This window comes from Electrona antarctica (genome assembly GCF_951216825.1).
Source record: "Electrona antarctica genome assembly, chromosome: 24".
Classification (NCBI taxonomy): domain Eukaryota; kingdom Metazoa; phylum Chordata; class Actinopteri; order Myctophiformes; family Myctophidae; genus Electrona; species Electrona antarctica.
The window spans coordinates 13,801,843-13,824,119 of NC_136803.1; the positions used below are offsets into that span (position 1 = coordinate 13,801,843).

At 41.9% G+C, this 22,277-nt stretch overlaps 3 protein-coding genes across 9 annotated transcripts in view; 2 read left to right on the forward strand and 1 right to left on the reverse strand.

The window, feature by feature from the left end:
* LOC306917495 (dipeptidyl peptidase 4-like) overlaps nucleotides 1-4,428 on the forward strand; it is a 28,047-nt gene extending 23,619 nt beyond the window's left edge. Inside the window, exons 25-26 of the mRNA XM_079495757.1 lie at nucleotides 1,173-1,246; nucleotides 4,207-4,428. Coding sequence (XP_079351883.1) covers nucleotides 1,173-1,246; nucleotides 4,207-4,293 — 161 coding nt within the window. The 3' untranslated portion in view covers nucleotides 4,294-4,428. The remainder of the gene's footprint in view (nucleotides 1-1,172; nucleotides 1,247-4,206) is intronic.
* A 4,176-nt stretch (nucleotides 4,429-8,604) lies between these two features.
* Nucleotides 8,605-12,562, forward strand: LOC306917216 (glucagon-1-like; the record flags this gene model as incomplete). Its single annotated transcript, XM_079495348.1, has 4 exons — nucleotides 8,605-8,705; nucleotides 10,617-10,769; nucleotides 11,055-11,171; nucleotides 12,412-12,562. 4 exons carry the CDS (start codon nucleotides 8,605-8,607, stop codon nucleotides 12,560-12,562), a joined length of 522 nt encoding a protein of 173 aa, XP_079351474.1.
* Nucleotides 12,563-13,743: 1,181 nt separating this feature from the next.
* The window catches only part of LOC306917491 (sodium-driven chloride bicarbonate exchanger-like), an 89,311-nt gene continuing 80,777 nt past the window's right edge, over nucleotides 13,744-22,277 (reverse strand). For 5 of the 7 annotated variants that reach the window (XM_079495749.1, XM_079495746.1, XM_079495748.1 and 2 more), the window contains 8 exons: nucleotides 21,378-21,629; nucleotides 20,824-20,892; nucleotides 19,817-19,990; nucleotides 18,613-18,735; nucleotides 17,477-17,541; nucleotides 16,872-16,985; nucleotides 16,465-16,565; nucleotides 13,744-15,530 (listed from right to left, as the gene is read on the reverse strand). In XM_079495749.1, the coding sequence (XP_079351875.1) occupies nucleotides 16,505-16,565; nucleotides 16,872-16,985; nucleotides 17,477-17,541; nucleotides 18,613-18,735; nucleotides 19,817-19,990; nucleotides 20,824-20,892; nucleotides 21,378-21,629 (858 nt within the window). In that variant the 3' untranslated portion in view covers nucleotides 13,744-15,530; nucleotides 16,465-16,504. The remainder of the gene's footprint in view (nucleotides 15,531-16,464; nucleotides 16,566-16,871; nucleotides 16,986-17,476; nucleotides 17,542-18,612; nucleotides 18,736-19,816; nucleotides 19,991-20,823; nucleotides 20,893-21,377; nucleotides 21,630-22,277) is intronic. The other 2 variants (XM_079495747.1, XM_079495751.1) reach the window with 2 other exon arrangements.

The following is a 22,277-nucleotide window of genomic DNA, read 5'->3' on the forward strand; positions in this document are numbered from 1 at the left end:
ATAAAAAGATACTCCTATTATTTAATAGTTAGAGAAATGTTTCAACACCAAAGTAAGTTGTTGTTGTTGTGAATTAGCAAAGCTGGACATTTGGACTGAATGTTTCCTTTATCCTCGTGTTGGGCTTCTGTTTTCGCCAAAGTTTTTATTTGTGTTGTTTCTTTCTTTTGCGGCGGGCACGGCTAGCCCCTCCCTCCCCTCACTGTACTGGTGGCGAAACTGGGTAGTAAAAACGGAGACGCTGTCTGGAATAGTTTGACAAGAAGAACTCAGTGTTTGTTTCTTCCTAATAAAGCTGTCCTTTTTCTATGTTCTCTCCACTGGCCCCCACACATGTAAAGCGTCTTTGAGTACTTATGAAAAGCGCTATAAAAAATCCCTGATATTATTCTTATTATAATTATTATGTGTGCACAATTGGCAACCAATGGAATGGTTCATATTCTATGGCTCTGAGACAAGCCAAGTGGAACAGCCTGAGCAGAGGCTGCTGCCCTGCCCTGATAAAGAATGTCTCATTTAACGGCCATGCATCCAAAAACAACAGGGCTAATAATACATGCCAAAGTACTCCATTCAATTTAGAAGGAGTGAGCTGACACGGAATCATCAGCGTTTTCCTCAAGGACACTGTGACCTATAGTCCACATGAAGTGTTGCATGGATGATGTGCCAGTGGTGGAAAGTAACTAAGTACATTCACTTAAGTACTGTACTTAAGTACAATGTTTAGGTATTTGTACTTTGTACTTTGTACTATTTCCAATTTCCAATACGTTTACTTCTACTCCACTATGATCTCGGATGCAAATATTGTACTTTTACTCCACTAATTTTTTTTGAAAACTTTAGTTACTTATTATTACAAAACATACATTAACCACTTCAACCCTATAATTTCGGCCATTTGAAAATAGTCAATCTACAAGCTCACAATGCGTCGCAATTTAAGTAAAACATTCGAGTACTTTTTTCGCCGCTGATGATGTCATCCGACTCTTTGTTGATGTGACTTTGGTTTACATTTGAGTACTTTTTCAGCCGCTGATGATGTCATCCGACTCTTTGTTGATGTGACTTTGGTTTACATTCGAGTACTTTTTCCACCGCTGATGATGTCATCCGACTCTTTGTTGACTTTGGTTTGTTTCTGTGTGTTCTACTTATTACAGACAATGTTCATTTCCAGCAGTCGGCTCAAATCTCCAAAGCCCTGGTTGAGGAACAAGTTGATTTTGAAGCCATGGTGAGTGTCCTGAGCAACAAGCTCACACAATGTTGTGAGCTTGTAGATTGACAATCTTTGGTAATGAGATTTGGCGTAGAGGGGGGAAAAGAGAGGACCAAGTGCAAAGATTACTTTTTATATTAATCCAAAAAAAAAAATGTATAATAATAGATTGGTAAGCACAGCTAAGCCTTGCCATCATTGACTCTCCATTGTAACGACCCGCCGTTTAATTTCCAGGTTATCAGGGAGGTGGGGGCTAGTGTTGTGAGCGGTGATCAGCAGCATTAGCTCATACCCCTTAGCTCTCGCCAGAATGTCTGGAGCGATGCGAGACAAAGTCAAGTCACAAATGATTTACGAGCATCGGGATGCGCGATGGCTAACCATGGACAGCGCTCATACGTTTTAGAGATCTATAGAAAATCTTGCTTTTAATGGATTTAAATTGAGCTTGGATGTAAAAAATCCCATAGCTAGTGGGGACGGAGGCGCTCCATATCAACCGGAGCAATGCTAAAAGGTAAAGTGACGGTCGGCGCTTTTATATTTGGAGTATACGGGGGGGTAGCCGAAAAATGAAAGCCTGGATTTACGCATGGGCTGCACTGGCCTAAACGTGGGAGTCAACCCTTCCGCGTAGGCGACGCTTCAAGTGACGTCAGGGCTCTGAGCGGTGTGCACCCCTCAAAATAACACTGTGAGGAAATCATTACCAGTGGAACTTCAAACGAGGCTATGTGAGGAAAATGAGGAGAATGGCTGAAGAACCCATCACAAAACCAACGTGTGCCGACTCTGTGGAAATAACTTTGACAGTCCGTTAGAATGGTATACTCCAGCAACCAGTGATTTCTGCTTCTGGTCGACACAATAACAGTGCTGCACTGGGGGGGAGGAGAGACCGGGGCTGACGGACAGATTGGTGAACCAATCCAGGGTGTGCGCAAATCTGAGCCGCGGCCCTCCCATCTAGGCCAGAAATGTCTAGCGTTAGGGGGGTTACGAACATGTACGTAGGTGGCACCTGCCGTACGATTATAATTGTAGTTAGCAGAGAAAGAATTAACCCCGTACACCCTATTTTACACTTCATTGTACAAGAGTGTTGTGTAAAAATAGGGGAAAAAAAGTCGCTGACAAGAAGCATTGTGATTTTGATAATGGATGAATCGATTTGTTCGATTCACCCCTATAAATAACTGACGCAATACAAAAAATGGAAACATAAATTAATGAATTTTGGAATGAGACAATTAAATATGTTGTTTCCTTCTCTCTGTTTCTCCAGTGGTACACAGACAAGGCTCACATGTTTCCTTCTCTCTGTTTCTCCAGTGGTACACAGACAAGGCTCATGACCTCCATGTTGTTTCCTTCTCTCTGTTTCTCCAGTGGTACACAGACAAGGCTCACATGTTTCCTTCTCTCCGTTTCTCCAGTGGTACACAGACATGTGTTGTTTCCTTCTCTCTGTTTCTCCAGTGGTACACAGACAATGTGTTGTTTCCTTCTCTCTGTTTCTCCAGTGGTACACAGACAATGTGTTGTTTCCTTCTCTCTGTTTCTCCAGTGGTACACAGACAAGGCTCACATGTTTCCTTCTCTCCGTTTCTCCAGTGGTACACAGACATGTGTTGTTTCCTTCTCTCTGTTTCTCCAGTGGTACACAGACAATGTGTTGTTTCCTTCTCTCTGTTTCTCCAGTGGTACACAGACAATGTGTTGTTTCCTTCTCTCTGTTTCTCCAGTGGTACACAGACAGTGTTGTTTCCTTCTCTGTTTCTCCAGTGGTACACAGACAATGTGTTGTTTCCTTCTCTCTGTTTCTCCAGTGGTACACAGACAATGTGTTGTTTCCTTCTCTCTGTTTCTCCAGTGGTACACAGACAGTGTTGTTTCCTTCTCTCCGTTTCTCCAGTGGTACACAGACAATGTGTTGTTTCCTTCTCTCTGTTTCTCCAGTGGTACACAGACAATGTGTTGTTTCCTTCTCTCTGTTTCTCCAGTGGTACACAGACAATGTGTTGTTTCCTTCTCTCTGTTTCTCCAGTGGTACACAGACAAGGCTCACAACCTCCATGTTGCTTCCTTCTCTCTGTTTCTCCAGTGGTACACAGACAAGGCTCACGACCTCCATGTTGTTTCCTTCTCTCTGTTTCTCCAGTGGTACACAGACAAGGCTCACATGTTTCCTTCTCTCTGTTTCTCCAGTGGTACACAGACATGGCTCACGTGTTTCCTTCTCTCTGTTTCTCCAGTGGTACACAGACAAGGCTCACAACCTCCATGTTGTTTCCTTCTCTCTGTTTCTCCAGTGGTACACAGACAAGGCTCACATGTTTCCTTCTCTCTGTTTCTCCAGTGGTACACAGACATGTGTTGTTTCCTTCTCTCTGTTTCTCCAGTGGTACACAGACATGTGTTGTTTCCTTCTCTCTGTTTCTCCAGTGGTACACAGACAAGGCTCACAACCTCCATGTTGCTTCCTTCTCTCTGTTTCTCCAGTGGTACACAGACAAGGCTCAAAACCTCCATGTTGCTTCCTTCTCTCTGTTTCTCCAGTGGTACACAGACAATGTGTTGTTTCCTTCTCTCTGTTTCTCCAGTGGTACACAGACAAGGCTCACATGTTTCCTTCTCTCCGTTTCTCCAGTGGTACACAGACAAGGCTCACATGTTTCCTTCTCTCTGTTTCTCCAGTGGTACACAGACAAGGCTCACATGTTTCCTTCTCTCTGTTTCTCCAGTGGTACACAGACAAGGCTCACATGTTTCCTTCTCTCTGTTTCTCCAGTGGTACACAGACAATGTGTTGTTTCCTTCTCTCTGTTTCTCCAGTGGTACACAGACAAGGCTCACATGTTTCCTTCTCTCTGTTTCTCCAGTGGTACACAGACAAGGCTCACATGTTTCCTTCTCTCCGTTTCTCCAGTGGTACACAGACATGTGTTGTTTCCTTCTCTTTGTTTCTCCAGTGGTACACAGACATGTCTCACGACCTCGATGGGGGTAAGCACCTCTACACCCACATGAGTCACTTCCTGCAGCAGTGCTTCGCTTGAGGCCCACTGGACCGAGTTATACTGAGGAGTCTGAGATCAACACTTTGGACACAGATGACATACATCCAAGTGTTGATTTTGACATTTTGATTTGGTCCCAAACCACACCAATGGGTCACCATGCAACTCCAGTCTCCTTGCAACCAAACGGTTGGTTTGAAGATTCCAGAGGGCCCCATTGCATATACTGTCGTATCAAAAATAGCAGAACTACAAGCTCAAAACGACACGTTTTGAGCTTGTAGACAACTTTTTGCTATATTTGAATTGTAATCCATATTATTATTATTATTATAATTTTGCTATTTTTGAATTGGAATCCTGAAAAGTTATAGGTTACTTATGTTAACTTTATGAACCTAATGCAAATACATTGGACATAAAAAAGACAATCAACTAGTCATTCAACTACTAATAAACTAGACTAGAAGTAATTAAAGATTATCTGTATCATATTATCTGATTATCTGTATCATATTTGATACAGTCCGTTTCCAGCGAAAATGTAAAACAATTTGGCAGCAGTAACATTAGCAGTGAAACCGAGTGAAATCGCCGGGATGATTTGTTTATTTTTCAAACACATGCAGTTCTTATATGAGGCGATCTAAGATCCCCCTATGATGGGGATTATAATACAAATAAAAAGTACACGAACCAGCGCCCTCTAGCGATATTGACGTCAGACTCCGGTGCTCTATACTTAGACGTGTGGTCGTGTGCTGGTGTCTTGCACCAAAAATACTCTAAATCAGGATTAAGAAATTAATCCATGTGACATTTGACTGACAAAAAGGGATTTTGTTTCAAGAGGAAACATCCAGTGGAGAGAGTGCATTATCAGGGCAACTAATGTTTACTGTTTAGTTAACGTTATTCATATTTATGTGGCTAGAGATTGTGTTTTTTTCTTTTTCTTTTGGGGCCAGTTTTGTAAGCTTTGTAAGTCTTCTTAAATTCTAAAGGTAGGCTATATTATTGCTATCAAAGGAAAGTAATGTGCTAGTGAATTAATAACTTTAATTTGATTTGTTTAATTTAGACCAGTTTAGTTATACACAAGTATTGATGAACATTTTGAGTTCACTTATAAATGGTAAATGGTGCATTTATATAGTGCCGTTATCCAAGGCGCTTTACATAGATTGTGCATTACATTCACCCATTCACACACATTCATACACCGATTGCGGCGGAAGCCATGCAAGGTACCAACCAGCACATCGGGAGCAATTTGGGGTTCAGTGTCTTGCCCAAGGACACTTTGACATGTAGCCAGGAGGAGCCGGGATTCGAACCGCCGACCCATGGATCATTGGACGACCTGCTCTACCTCTTGAGCCACAGTCGCCCCTACACTTACTGTGTACTGTATGCCGTACGGTTGTGCCTTATTACATTGGAAATGTCTATTGCACTGACTTTGGGGTTTTCTGTGTATGGAATATTTTGTACAATAATGGAGCTTTCAAATTGAGACTTATTTTTCGTTATGTGATTATTTCAATAAAAAATTATAAAATAACGTCTTTGACTTCATCATAAACTTTAAATTACATAATGTGTCTTTTGCAAGTAAAGATTAAAACTACATTGATAAATTACTGTATAATACAGCTCTGGGAAAAATGAAGAGACCACCCTGATTGTTTTCATCACTTAAACCCTAAACTTAGTTGACTGGATTCCCATACTATAGCCTACTAGGCCTGTCCTGTTTTTATTCATGATACATTAAATGTTTTCGTGAGCTTTTAGATCAGCTATTTTTGCCAAATGTTAGCCACAGAATAGGGAGGCTAGGGTTCATTCTATTCCTGTGTATGTTGAATTCCAACACAAGTACACACCATTCTACTTAACCATGGACACCATCGTCCCTATTCTCAGTGGTGGAAAAAGTACATAAGTAAAATGATCATTACTGCAATGTCAATATGCAGAATGCCTCATGTCAAGTCTTCAAATGTATAAAAATCATAAAATCATTTGAAAATAGCAGATCTACAAGCTCACAATACGCCGCATCACGACACATTCTGATAAAAAAAAAAAAGAAAAGTACCAGTAGTTAGACTAAAACAAACATTTTAATTTTACTCAAACACAATAAACTAGGGAACATGATCATTTTGCAGTGGTCTCCTAATTTTATTCCAGAGATGTACTGTATTTCTTTAAAATATTTAAGAGCGTTCATTTTAGTCATCTTTTTTGTGACAAATCTGGTATAGCCTCGTTGTCTTTTGGAACATTGAAAATGTCTGATGCTAGACAGGGTATCTGTCTTTTGTTTTCCCTGTCCTGGCCAGCAGTTTATATATATCCCTTAACCCATTTTGACCCGAGATCGGATTCTAAAAATGTCTTTACATCCTGACAGTTTTCTGAAAAAGCTACGTTTCTATGTCAGTCGTCAGTCGATTTTTCAAAACTAGCAGACCTACAAGCTCGTAGTGCGCCACTCGGTGGCGCGCTATGAGCTTGTAGATCTGCTATTTTTCAATAGCTAAAGATTGATTGATTGAAATATTTATTAACAGTTTGCAGAATTACAGTGCATTTCAAGCACAAACTCAATACAAAGACCCTTGTGCTGCGAGTTTCGGGACAGACACATATAACTACAGTACAAATAGTGTTTAGAGAAGTTGGCCAACACATTTATTAGTAATGGTTGTTGTGGAAAATATATACCAGTAAAATATCAAATTTACTTTAGTTCAATAGAGGGTATGCGCGTGACATCATCGTCAAACCCGGAAGTTATGCAGGAATGCCTACTGAGTGGCAAAAAAACGACTTTCTGGCCTTGACAACCCATGCATCCAAGCAGAAAAGTCCTATCTGATTGCATTAAACAATGTTAAACAATGTTAAACTCACTCTGCATGTTGGTTTGCCACTCGATTTGCCACTCGATGTGCCATTCACTTTAAGCATGCGCATACCCTCTATTGAAAAGGTTACACAGTATGACTTTTGTGGAAAATTCCATTATGGAAAGTTGGTTTGGACTCTATAGTGCCAGCAACTTTGACTTGACCACTCAGTGATCCATCCCTAACAAACAACATTGAGAAAAAGAGTTGACCTTTGAACCACGTGATCTGCTTCTAAGTGGTTAATTGCAATTGCTGGACTGGTCCCCACCTGTCTCCAGCCCTATTTAATGAGTTTGTTGCTCTGTGTTTTGTTAGCCCTGATGAAGACCGTATAGGTCGAAACATGTCGGTTCAATAAAGTTTTCCTCCTTTTAACATTAAGTGTGCCCAGATCTCCTCTTTGCTCTATAAGAGTTGACCTTCGCTGAAGTAAAAAAAAAAAAGGGTCAATCTTTCCCATGCATGAGATTGCAAAATAGAGCGATACTGACTCACGTATTATTACAACATATCCCCACCCTGATGACACAGTAGTTGCACATTATAGCCGGTGTCACTTCATTATATTTGACAGGATGGGGCCGTTGTTTGATCTCGACACCGCTAAGTGACAGCTGGCATCACGCATGGATGGACCAGAAAGCTTCCCCTTTCTGGTTGTTGATCTGGACGACGCAGAGCGAAGGTGGGCCGTGTGCCTAATGGGTTGAGAGTAACGTATAACTCGTATAACTCTGGCTTAACCCGTTTTGGGCGGGAACGCCTTTTGGTGTTAGCATTGATGAATTGAACAAGGTGGACCCTCTTGTAAACAAGTGTAATGCTTAATTGGGTCGTCCACTCACAGTTAACAGTCTTTGTATTGAGTTTGTGCTTGAAATGCACTGTAATTCTGCAAACTGTTAATAGATATTTCAATCAACCAATCTTTAGCTATTGAAAAGTAGCAGATCTACAAGCTCATAGCGCGCCACCGAGTGGCGCGCTACGAGCTTGTAGGTCTGCTATTTTTGAAAAATCGAAGAACGACTGACATAGAAACATAGCTTTTTCAGAAAACTGTCAGGATGTAGAAGACATTTTTAGAATCTGATCTCAGGTCAAAAGGGGTTAAGGGATATATATAAACCTGCTGGCCAGGACAGGGAAAACAAAAGACAGATACCCTGTCTAGAGACAAGAGGAACTTACAGCTTTTCTCATTAAAAAAACCCAACTCCAATAGGACAAGGTGAGTAGATTTCAGCCAGAGAGGTAGAGTTGAAAAGGGTCAATCCATCGCTGTATTGACTATTTTATAAATAATTAATTTGATTCTAAAAATAATTGGTGGGGGGGGAAGTGGCGGGGAACTGACTGCATGTATGTGTTGTTTGTGTGTACCTGTGTGTGTGATCCTCTATCCATGGGCAGCTGCAAAATGACCATGAAAGGCATCTACTCCCTGGCGGTGGTTCTTGTGTTGCTGGTTATTGTCCAGGGTAGCTGGCAGCTTCCCGTACTGGAGACGGCGGACAGCAGCTCAAGGTACGCTCAAAGGCTACAGAGACCCGGCAACAAATGACATGGTGGCGGTGATGACATTGTGACATACTGTATGGTAGTGGTCACTGGTCAGTGGTGGAAAAAGTACTCACATTCTTGACTTAAGTTAAAGTATCAATACTGCAATGTATACTGCAACTACTTCGTTACAAGTAAAAGTCCGGAAATTCAAAATGTACTTGGGTGAAAGTACAAAAGTAGTATTAGAATCAAAATGTACTTGAAGTACCAAAAGTAGAAAGTACTCATTATGCAGAATGTACCATGTCAAGTTTTCAAATCTTATGAAAATAGCCGATCTAGGGTCATGTGAGCTTATAGACCGGCTATTTTCAAATGGCCGTATAGGACTGAAGAGGTTAATGTATGTTTTATAATGATAATCCAAATCCACAAAGTAACTAGTAACTAAAGTTTTCAAATAAATGTAGTGGAGTAAAAGTACAATATTTGCCTCTGAGATGTAGTGGAGATGAAGTAACTAAGTAGTGGAAATTGGAAATAATGAAGTAAAGTACAAATACCTCAAAATTGTACTTAAGTACAGTACTTGAGTAAATACTTGAGCAAGCACTCAGTTGAAGTTAGCTCTTCTATTCAAACGTGTCAATGAGCTATTGGCATTTGGCAGTGATGTGCTGGGTGGGCCATAGACATGAACTATATAGATCAGCACACCACCCGTGCTAGCACAGTCTTGAGTCCATTGCTGGGATTATGCCACAGTTTCAGCAAGATAATAGGTAAGGTAAACCCAGTGTTGTAAAGTAACTAAGTACATTTACTTAAGTACTGTACTTAAGTACAATTTTGAGGTATTTGTACTTTACTTGAGCATTTCCAACTTTTACTTCTACTCCATTACATTTCAGAGCAAATATTGTACTATATTTATTTGAAAACTTTTAATAGTTACTAGTTACTTTGATTATTATGACAAAACATACATTAAACACTTCAGCCCTATATATTTCGGCCATTTAAAAAATAGCTGATCCACAAGAGATGATCAAAGTTTCATCTTATTTTATTAAAGTAAGTCATATCTTACCAGGTTAACCCATTTTGACCTGAGATCAGATTCTAAAAATGTCTTCTACATCCTGACAGTTTTCTGAAAAAGCTGTGTTTCTATGTCAGTGGTTCTTCGATTTTTCAAAAATAGCAGACCTACAGTACAAGCTCGTGAGCTTGTAGATCTGCTATTTTTCAATAGCTAAAGCATAACATAATGCTAACACCAAAAGGGGTTCCCGCCCAACATGGGTTAAATAAATATACATTGTGTCTGGTAACTATAGGTGTAAATTTACCAGATTAAATCTAGTGTACCTATTCTGGGCCAAAAAAAAGTAATACAAATTTGGGGTAGTGGTATAAAAGATAAAAGGAAGGGGCCTAGTAGAGACCCCTGGGGGACTCCAGTCAATGAAACGTATATAAAGCGTATCAGTTGTTAACCCATTGAGACCTGAGACCAGATTCTACAAATGTCTTCTAAATCCTGACAGTTTTCTTAAAATCCTATGATTCTGTAATCAGTGGTTCTCAAACTATTTCATGTCAAGGACCCCAGAATTATCTGTATTTGGCCGCTGACCCCCATCTGAAACTATGAGAAAAAGCAAATATTTGAGTTAAAAACGTTCGCTGTGAAACAATAAATATTCAAAGATCTGCACACATTTTCACGATTTTTCAAAAATAGCAGACCTACAAGCTTGTGAGTGCCGCGCTATGAGCTTGTACATCTGCTACTTTTCAACAGCTTAAAGTTTAAAATAATGGTTAAAATGGTTAAAAGCTATAAGGTGACACAGAAGCGTCCTCAGGTTTAAGTTGTTAAAATGTGAAATAATGAAAGCTGTTGTGTGTGGTATACCTGTTGTATAGTCTAGAGTCCGTGGACGAGGAGCCCAGCGTGACGTCAGACATGGATAAGAGACACTCAGACGGGACGTTCTCAAATGACTACAGCAAATACCTGGAGGACCAGAGGGCCCAGGAGTTTGTTCGATGGCTGATGGCGAACAGCAAGAGGAGTGGGTAGGTGGCGTACCAAAGATGATCACAACATATGATACATAGACCACTAGTACACCAATAGACCAAGTTATCAGTACTGTATTAGGTGGTGAGGAGAGACTAATCCAATGATTAATGATGGCTGAATAATTTAAGTATTATATAAAGGCAGAGTAGTAGAGTATGGTGTTTTTATAATCAATAATAAAACAAGGTATCATAAGCTAGATTTTCTTGTTCTCTTGTTCTCCATCTCTGCTCTCTCTCTCTCTCTCATCACTCATTAACACCTGTGTCTGCTTGCAGCGCTGCAGAGAAGCGACATGCGGATGGAACGTTCACCAGCGACGCCAGCTCGTTTCGGCGGGACCAAGCAGTCCAGGACTTTGTGGCCATGCTCAAGGCCGGACAAGTGAAACGAGAGTAGGCACTCCCTCCCTCCCTCCTTCCTTCCTCTCCTCCTTCTCACCAAAACTACCTGATCAGTATCCTCCCCTCGCGTCTCACTGACACCCAGATGAAGAGAGAGAGAGAGAGAGAGACTTTAGCCCTGCATCTTTTCCATTCCTTCCTCAAGGCTTGTGTTGATGTTCCAAAATAAATCAGCTGAACCTTTGCACTGCGTTGATTGATCTTATATGCTCACACTGAAAGAATGACTGCGTCATGGCTCTGTGCTCAGTGTCACTGCCACATTATTCACACCTGTACATGGTCAAACAAACCATGGTGATTGATATCTGGTGCACAAATACCTGCATTTCTGATGGGTAAATGCAGCGGAAACGTATAATAGCATTAAACTGTAGGAGCGTTTCATTTAGGTGTTTCTGTGCGTTAACCCCTAACACACCTGTATTGCCGACCACCAAAACCTCCGGCGCTGTTGCGCTACCGCCGCCATACTGTATACAGTGCTCTATTTTACTTGGAAAACCCCTTCGATTTCCCTTCCCCAAAAATCTAATGTTAGCATTGCTAATGTTAGCATTGTATATTTAAAAGTCTTCAGAAGCATTACTAACGGCGCGGTAGCAACGATTTAGTAGCTCCTAACATCGTCGCTTTGCTCAATTCACCTCAATCTGAGCCGCAATTCAGGCTCTAAAGATGGACGCTCCCATAGCATTGTACGGGCCGCCATCTTGGGGAGGACAAAACACAGTGAGCTGAGCGTTGCCTAGCATCCGGGAGCCCTGCTTTACGGTAAATATTAGCGAGAAGATTATGAATTAATAAAAAGCCCCAGAACACATTAAAGGTGTTTTTGGCGCCCTGGCTGGGAGTTCATTAAAAACACGTAAAAAGCGTTCCTGGCGGTGGATGAGTTAGTAACTTCAGCCTGAAGCCCAATGAATACTTTCTCTTACAATGACGTCACAGACTGAAAATAGCAGCTCTATAAGCTCACAACGTGAAGCCATCATACAGAGCATAAATTAGGATTTCCATTATCGCCTAATGGTTCCGAAAGACAAACTGACCAATGTCTTGTGATGAAGACTATACGCTACAATAGGCTATTGACATATTGATCGGAATTCCTCTTAATTGATTTTTAGGGTGGGTGTTGTGTACTTAATTGATCGTTAAGGTGGGTCTTGTGTGCTTAATTGATCGTTAGGGTGTGTGTGTGTGTGTGTGTGTTTACCTACATATCCAGATCAGACATGATGGACAGGAGCAGTGAGGGGTTCAGCCAGAAGCGACAGGTGGACGGGACGTTCACCAGTGATGTCAACAAGGTGTTAGACTCCATGGCCGCCAAAGAATATTTACTGTGGGTCATGTCGCACCCCTCAGGGGAAAGGTAAACATGGTGACGCCGTCAACATGCCATGTCACACACGCACGCACGTATATACACACACATACATGCCACACACACACACACACACACACACACACACACACACACACACACACACACACACACACACACACACACACACACACACACACACACACATACACATACACACACACACACACACACACACACACCTCATTACAGATGCACTGTTTAGAAGTGCTTTAATTGAAATGTTCTTAATTTTTCAGTAAAAAGCGACAAGAGAGCCACTAAGGGACCATCTGCATGCTGCACAACCTTAAAGGAAGAGAAGCCATACTGCTTTGCATGTTCTAATGTTGATGTTGGAAATGTTTTTTAGTTTTTTTTTACTGCACTGTATACGGTGCAAAACGGACACTGAATTCTTCCATAGTTTTGAAGTGAACCAAAAGCCATAATGAAATTGACAAAATGTTTTCTTTCTTCTTTTGTTTTCTACAAATGTACAAATGTTTTTAGTGCAAAGTAAAGAACACATAAAACATGAGAACTCAGGTATAGCTTATGCAAAGGTTTTCATTGCACGGTTGGTAACCTGCGGTTTGGGTGGTAGGCTAATCTAATTTCAACAGTTGTGTACAGTTGGGTGCCACCGATATTGTCCCTTATCATTTGACCCATTTAGGCCGACCTCAAAATGTTCCTTCTAAATCCTCCAGTTTTCTGAAATAAATATTTTCACGATTTTTCAAAAATAGCAGACCTACAAGCTCGTAGCGCGCCACTCGGTGGCGCGCTATGAGCTTGTAGATCTGCTATTTTTCAATAGCTAAATTATAACATAAATGTTTAAAACACCAAAAGGGGTTCCCGCCCAAAATGGGTTAACTGTCCTTTTGCGCAGATCACGCAAACCTCAGCAAAAAGAAAAGGACAATATCGATGGCCTCCAACTGTATTTGACATTGTGCAGTGACAGCACACATCTGTGCTAATTTACCCCCACGTGAAGTCTAGCATCCTTATTCTGGAGCCAACGTTGTAAATCGGCTATTTTCGCAGAATGTTTGCTGTAGAATACGCACACCAGTGTTCATGGGGTCAATTAAACCAGCAGTGTGCCTCAGGGATAGAAATAGAAACCATTACCACAAGAATGACAGTCAACTGAATGTCTGAGACGGAAGACTTATCTGTTTCTCTAATCGTTTTATTTACTCTCTCTCACTCTCTCTCTCTCGTGCACACCACACACTCCTCTCACGTCATGTAACAAATCACAATCTAACAACAGATCTGAATACAGGTAATTTAAATTATTCAACAGAAGTATTCCGCTTTCACCGCTAAATTTAAGGCAGAATTCCACACGTACGCACGTTGGTCAAAATGACGTGATATTGGTATAGATACGTTTGACCCATTGGTTCCTCTACTCAACTAAGTTCCATCAATTAGACAGTACAACGGGAAAAAAATAACATCTACAACAAAATAATCATCGTCAACACTGTTTCCAAGTTAGTAATATATTAGTAACATTTTACATGAATATGAATAAAATATACTATGTATTGTACATTGTTAAGAGTCTTTACCTTTTTATTACATGTTGCCCTTCTCTGGAGAAATAAGAAGGTATTATTGCATTTCTAGAAGTAATCATGGCCTGGGTGGGAGTGGGGGTACAATTGGGGTCAAGGTCGTATATAATCGCTTCTCTTCAAAACAATGAACTCTGGGGTGTTTTAACACATTTAGGGGTCATTCGGACGGGAGATCACATGTCCACGAATGACACTTTACTGACAAAGTATTACAAGTATAATAAGTATGCGGATGTCAACATACAGCTTCCTACACACGATCACCCAACGTTTCAGCATTTGATGGTTGAAAAGAAGCCAGTAAAATAAAGGTATACTGTAAACTCATGAGAGAGCTCACTGCACTATACGCCACCATGCATGAAGGCTATTTTATACTTTGTCGCATGACCGCGTCGACCAGGGGAAATTACCGTGACAGGGTCGTGTGCCAAAGTACACACATTACGATTAAAGGTGTCTTTCTTTTTTTTAATTGATATTATCATTCCAATGAGCTGCTCGAAAGAATACGTCTTTGACTCACCACACAAAGTGACCTTGTTACTAATTAATAACTGTAGCCATGAATAAACAACCCGCAGAGAAGAAGACACAATGAGCTGTTGTCACAAAAACATAGAGATACAGAATATAGAATATAGTATATATAAAATGTGCATTAAATACTTTCCAAAAACGGACTAGATTTTCCGATATGGCCCGACTCGTTTTATATACCACTACTGGTGAAGTAGGCTAGTATTTGCAAAATGTCTATGTCATTTGTAATTGTTTTCAGTTAGTGATGTGCGCGTTCCGCCGTCTCTTTCGATAGCGGCGTTTGATACACAGTTTTTCCACAAAGCGGAGGTTTTGGCGTGACAGGTCTTCAAAAGGACAAACTCACAGTCGCTGTTGAAAAAATATAAAAACATACAAAATACAAATGATCCCGTTTATAAAGTAAAGTCGCTTTAAAAATCCGTCTCGTTTAAAACGCTTACTGAATTGGCCCGTTGACATGGCAATACGAGTGTCTCCTAATCATATGTATGCTGTGTAGCCCACTAGGTTCCACTGCTGGTATCACCATATATTATACACATAGAAAAAAGAATAATAACACAGATGGTTTCTCATGTTACACTGCCTTCTAACAGATTTTTGTTTTGTTTTGGTTGTTTTCTTTTTTTAACACAAGTTGCACACAGACTTACATGACAAAGAAACGCACAGTGTATAGCACAGTACAAAGGTGGTCGAGTGTGGCACGGTATAGGGGGGGGGGGGGGGGGTCTAACAACACAGCATGTGTGTCGTCATCACAAACTTGTTTCCCTGTCCAGGCTCTTGTCGTGCCTCCTGCGTTTGTGTTTCTTCTCCGCGCCACTGGAAACGCTGACAGGAGAAAGCACAGAGATGACATGTCAGAGACATTTCAAGGTCGTTTCGAGGACGCAATCTGATTGGTTGAAACAGCCGTCTAGCCGTGCTTCGAATGGGCATGATGGAACGCCTAATCAAAACATAAAAATCAGCTGCTCTGTTCTCCCAGAGCGCAACCGACTGCGTTGCTAGGCTAGCGAGTTCCTTGGGACATTTGTGGTCGTAGTGGCTACATCTGTCATTAAACAAATATGATTATTTTAGCGAATATCTTAGTTTTAATGACATTGAGTCAACGCAGGTTTAACTGTTGTATAATTGCAATATTACACTCTAGAGTGTGCTTTACCTTTCATTAATGCACTTCTGCAATACAATACATGCAATACATCTCTGCCTTTCCCCAACACCCAGCTATAACCATTACAACAACCCATACCGATTCCCCATCAATACATAGGAAAAGAGAGGAAGCCGCACACTCATATGCTCCGAAGGATACGTTTATTGACGACGTTTCGAGCCATGGCTCTTCATCTGGTCAAACAGAAGAGCCTTGGCTCGAAACGTCATCAATAAACTTATCCTTTGGAGCATATGAGTGTGCGGCTTCCTCTCTTTTCCTATGTTACTTTTTGAACCCAGCACCTCCATGAAGTGATGTGCGTATTTTACTATAGTTCCCATCAATACATGCAACTGCCAAAGATCCAGTACTTCACTTTAAGTAGCAGCGCACACAACACATCTTTGCACGCACACTTTTATGATAAAGCAAGTTAGAGTGAGCATGCACAGCGTCATGCGAGGAGCATAGTTTGAAGCCCTGTGGTACTGGTACCAGAGTTTAGCGACATGCTGTAGCTGCTGAGCTAAACACAGGTGACAAAACACACAATTCACCATGCTGCCACCAGGGGGCGGCTGGGAAGAGGGAACCACTCACCTTTTGGGATATCAGCTTCTGAAGGGTTAGGAAGGGGAGCTTAGGGGTTGGAATGGAATGAGAGAAGTTGGCAGGAGATAGCAGAGGTTAGTCTACTGATGCTGTGGGGAATAGTATATGATTTGACATAATGAGAGAAGGGCTGCTTTTTGACTGGACAAAGACCTTTAAACAACAGCATTCTCTTAGCTGGCATATTCTGGAATCATGTTCAAAGCAAATGTTCCATTAATTAGATACAACCCAAGTTTATAACAGAATTTTAGCATTCAGAAACTGTCATCTATTGGTTTTGTCTACATTGTATTGTGAAACGACTTTGTGGTAAGATATGATAGGCTAATAGCTATATTATATCATTATAATATTATATTGATGACACAGATCTGCTTTTCAGAGGAGCCAACCTTTTAGTGCTAGGATCTTTCTTGGTGCTGTCGGGGATCACACTATTCCAGTTTCCAAAGGAGCCTTTAGACATCTCATCAGTTATGTTGACTGTAGCAGGGTCAACCTCACTCCTTCAGAGAGAGAGAGAGAGAGAGAGAGAGAGAGAGAGAGAGAGAGAGAGAGAGAGAGAGAGAGAGAGAGAGAGAGAGAGAGAGAGAGAGAGAGAGAGAGAGAGAGAGAGAGAGAGAGAGAGAGAGAGAGCAAGTGCCATGGTTGATAACAAATACTTTTGTTGTCACTTAACCACCCCAGCATCCTTTATAATAATACAAATAATAGTAATAGATTGTATTTATAATGCACTGGCTGTGTAAATCTCAAAGTGCTCAAGTACGCATTGCAGCATTTTCAGCGAAAGCTTTCTCCACAATAACAGAATACTAGTATACAGCCCTGAGGTACTCCGGTCAACCATACAGTGATTGGTAAAAAGTCCTACTGGCCCCTTCCTTATAGCTACATTGTAACCCTGGCCTACCCTCAAGGAAATAAAGTGTTTCAGCTTCAGTTGTGAAGTGCGCGGCATAAATTAAAACAGCCACAGAGATTTAAGATCACTTACTTGTAGTGCACCTCCAGCGGCACTTGAACAATGCCTTCTTCTTCCGCGACGATACTGTGTTCCTCCTGGGAAGGGAGAGAGAGAGAGAGAGAGAGAGAGAGAGAGAATACACTGATAAGGGATCAGAAGGAACAGAGCGATAATATTAGCCTGCAGCGAGGGGAAAGAAAGACACTAAAATAATGCGTACCGAAAAAATTATGGCTTTTGTTTGAGCTTTGTGCATGTCTCTTTGTGCATTAAACAATGCGAAACTCTGATAGTAATGTATCAACCAGGTATAGTCTGGTGACCATCGGAGAGACGGGTGACAGCCAGAATGTAGACGGCACCCGGGTGAGCAGTATGGGTTAGTGCCCCAGCCTGTGTCCTCTGTGAGGAGGAAGCCCAACAAACCCTCGGTGAGGCCTTTAGGAGGGCCATTCAAGCAGCAAGCGGAGCCCGCAGAACCACCTTCTCGCTCGGGTGGAGTCTGCGGAAACATTGCCCACCACTCCTGAATGAAGTGTCTGGTGCTGGGACTCTGGTGCAACGCACAGGTCCTGGGCCTGGTGAGAGCAGGAGTGGACCTGGTGAGACATAGGAGGGGCCCGGACAGGAGTCAACCCACAGAGCCTAGTCCTTCTATGCGCCAGAAGCGTACCTCCCAGCCCTGGCAGAGTTGTTCTGGAGTAGTTCCAACGGATTGTAAGAGCAGCACTGCAGGGCCACTGTGCCTGTCACTCAAGACGGCCGTGGACATTCAATGCAAGTGGATGGGAGAGGAATTACAGTGCCATCTCTATACTGGTCTCTATACTGCCTCCCCCTGGCCAGCTGGGGCACCTGATGGAGGGAAAAGGAACTGGTCAGAAAAATAACGTGTTCCTTCCACGCGCTACATCAAACCGGGGAAACTCCCCCCTGTCAGGTGAAAAGAAACGGCTTGGACTCCTCATGCATTGAAGGAAGCATGAGGTCAGTCCGTTGCTCTCCCCAGGTTGGCCCAGGATTACATAAGACAAATTGACACTGGGTGGAAAAAAATGGGTTACAAAAATTGTGGGAAAAAAATGTAGAATAATAAAAAAAATAAAAGAATAAAATAAAAAACATGTACTGTATCTGTGTTATCTGTTTATGTCTTCGTCACACACCTCGGCCTCTGCGTCCTCTAGTTTCTTTTTCTTCCACTCAGGCATCAGGTCGTCCAGCCAGCTCAGCTCTCGCTTGGTGAAAAACAAGTCCAGCAGCTTGCGGATGAAGACCAGCGCCAACACCTGGAGGGGTGGAGCAGGGTGGGGTGGATGAATATTTGTGGGCTCGCTCCAGGAGCACCCAATAGTTCTCTACAGTCCATTGGGCCACTTTTTGTCAACTACTTCCACATACTTTGTACTAGAAATCTAGTTCAAACTTCAACATGTTCAGCTTTATGCAGTAATTTATGCTTTTATTTGGCTAATTCTTATTTTGTTAATTTTGTTATTTTTAACATGAGAAAAGAGTCAATAGCAAATATTGGGGGACTAACTATTAGGGTATATTTGAACACTGATGCCTGCCAGTCACAATGTGGGACAGGGTCTCAATTTGTGGGACGCCTGAAAAGTCTTGTAAATGAGGGACTGTCCCACGCAAAGGGGGACATCTGGTCATCCTAGCACTGGTTGCTATAACAAGCATTCAAACCTCTGCCGCTTCCTGGGGGGTCAGTGAATACAGTACGTCACCACCCATCATCACTGGATCAGGGAATTTTCTACTGTACAGTAGGCCTACATCATATACATTGTGAGTTTTCAGCAAGCCCATGCAGTTTCTGTAGGAACTGCTTTTCTATTTAATTATATGATGCTATATGTATTTTATTTCACAAAATTAAATGATTCACCCTGGGTGGCTTGATCTTAGGCTTCAAATAATTGATATACCGGTAAATCTTTTTCGAAATCTCTATGGGAAACATGTAGGGATGCACCGGGATGCACTGAATATTCGGCCAAACAGTGGCAAACATGCATATTTGGAATTCGGTTTGGTTGATTTTGGAGTCGAAACCGAATAGTCAAAGAGCCAGGGTTACCTTTCGTAACCTACTGTTTTGTAGTGATGACGTGATCAAAATCATGTCTTTTATCATTATCAAGTAGCTCTACAACAAATTTAAGGTACGGCCATAACAGCAATGATACAAAAACTGGTAAAAATAATAATAATAAAAAGCCCTATTAGCAAGTACTGTGCGCACGCACACGCACACACACACACACACACACACACACACACACACACACACACACACACACACACACACACACACACACACACACACACACACACACACACACACACAGTTACCATCATGGGGAAGACGATGGCGAAATTGGAGGTCTTGATGACCCAGAGAAGGACCAGACAGGTGAGCTGGACTAGGGTGAAGAGGTGCACCTTCCGTAGGGGAACGTGACGCAGGTAGATGAAGTCAGGTTGGTGCTTGGCGGGCATGCTGAACAGCCGTATGCGATCAAAGAACTGCACGGACAGAGAAGTACAAAGCATGTCTGAGGTTTGTCTGAAACATTTAAAGTGACCCAGCTTTTTTGCAAGGCACCTACTCCAAGCCTAACCTAGCCTAACCTAGCACCTAACCATTGCCAAAGATTAGTTGATAAATAGATGAATAACCTCTAAATGCCATAAAGCTAAGTAAAACAAGGAAGCCTGTCTGTTAAAAACAGATGATTCACTTATTTCATTCTTGTTTGTATTCTAACAACTTGACACTTGATGATGTTGTTCTTCACTGCATTAATGATACAATAAGACATGCATCTTACATTGACCCATGTCTTATGGGAGTGCCCCAATAAGGTACAAGACTTTTGGATAGCAGTACATGATTGTATTCAAGGTATCCCTTTTGATACCCTCTTATTCATACTAGGAGATGCCTCCATTCTTAACTCCCTCTATGGAATGGATCCAATTAACCATCCATAATGCTGGGTAGGAGACTGCTAGTCCAACTATGGAAATCAGCCCATGTGCCATCAATCACAGAGTGGCATAATATATATCTCTATGAATAGAAGGGCAGAATAGACCAGTTCCACTTGAAGTGGGATAGATTCCGTCTCTATGCTAATGCTTCGTAATGACAGACTACTGGTTACTGCTCACATGGTTTCATTTTGTGCATAGCACAGCCTCCGGCCCTCCCTTTTAGTTTTGTCTGTTCTTGTTTGTTGCCACATTTTGTCTATTGTGTTTGTGTTTGTTATATGTATTGGTTATTGTTAATTTGTGTTGTTTGTGTGTGGGAAACCTAATAAAATAATCACAAAAACAAAATACATGAAGCTTACCTGGATGCCCCTCAGTGACGACGCCCCCATGTACAAGAACACCCCGTACAGTACCGGCATGGGGATGAACTGGGGAGAAAAATACATCACCATCAAAGTTTTGAAAGTTGTTTTTGGAAAACTGTCAAGATTTAGAAGACAGAAAATTAGAAAGATTTGTAGAAACTGGTCTGGTCCCACATTTTTTTTTTAAATTATACAGTTGGAGGCCATCGATATTGTCCTTTTCTTTTTGCTGAGGTTTGCGTGATCTGTGCAAAAGGACAGTTAACCCATTTTGGGCGGGAACCCCTTTTGGTGTTTTAAACATTATGTTATAATTTAGCTATTGAAAAATAGCAGATCTACAAGCTCATACGAGCTTGTAGGTCTGCTATTTTTGAAAAATCGTGAAAATATTTATTTCAGAAAACTGGAGGATTTAGAAGGATTTTTTTAAATTTTGAGGTCAGTCCTAAATGGGTCAAATGATAAGGGACAATATCGGTGGCACCCAACTGTATAGTATACAACGCGGGAGCAAAGCGTTGCCAGGCGACGGAGACGCCAAGTACCTTCAGCATGGAGGTCATGAACACGGAGCAGCCCATCAGGGTGAAGATCATGAGGCCGGTGAAGCGCTGCTCGCGGATGCCCAGGAACTTGGGCTGCTCCCCGGGCGCCGAGCACTCCGACTCCAGCTTCAGGCTGTTGACGTGCGAGATGGAGAGCACGGTGGCCGCCACGAACCACGGCAGCCCCATGACCGAGCACACGCCCAGCATCACGCCCACCACAAACAGGTCCAGGTGGTAGCCGCAGCCTTTCTGTTTAGGAACGGCAGAGACCACACTTAAAATAAAGTACACGCCCTGACGCCCATGCAGCATCACAACCACCACAAACAAAATGGTCCAGGTGGTAGTAGCCGCAGCCTTTCTGTGGAAGGACCAGCAGTCAGAGGAGCACAGCAGACCCAGGCATGGTTAGAGCAGCCTTTCCCAAACTACTATAGTTTATCTTTGCTGTCGAGCAGAAACATCCTGTCACCATATTTTAACTTTTAGCGATTTTTTCTTTTGTAAATGAATGTCCTACTTTATCATCATAGTACAGCGTCACACAAAAGTACGTCCATGCCACGTGGGAACTTGGTTCTCAAAGAGGGGTCTGGGGACCCCCAGGGGTCCATTAGGGAGTTAAATTTGTTAATACAGCATACAAATCAGTATAACCACCTCTGTACACGTGTATAGGCTATTTGAAAAAGTCTCAACGTGTTGGGAGCTTGTAAATCTGCTATTTACCAAATACTACTTCTCAAATAAAGATTTGAGAACGACTGCTATAGTATGTATTTCGCCGCCAACAACGCCATCTGGTGGCTGAATTTATACTCGAAGACCGCCACTTTCACTTAATATTCCATTCAGCCAAGACCGGTACATGCATCTGCTAAAACTCTGATGATTGTG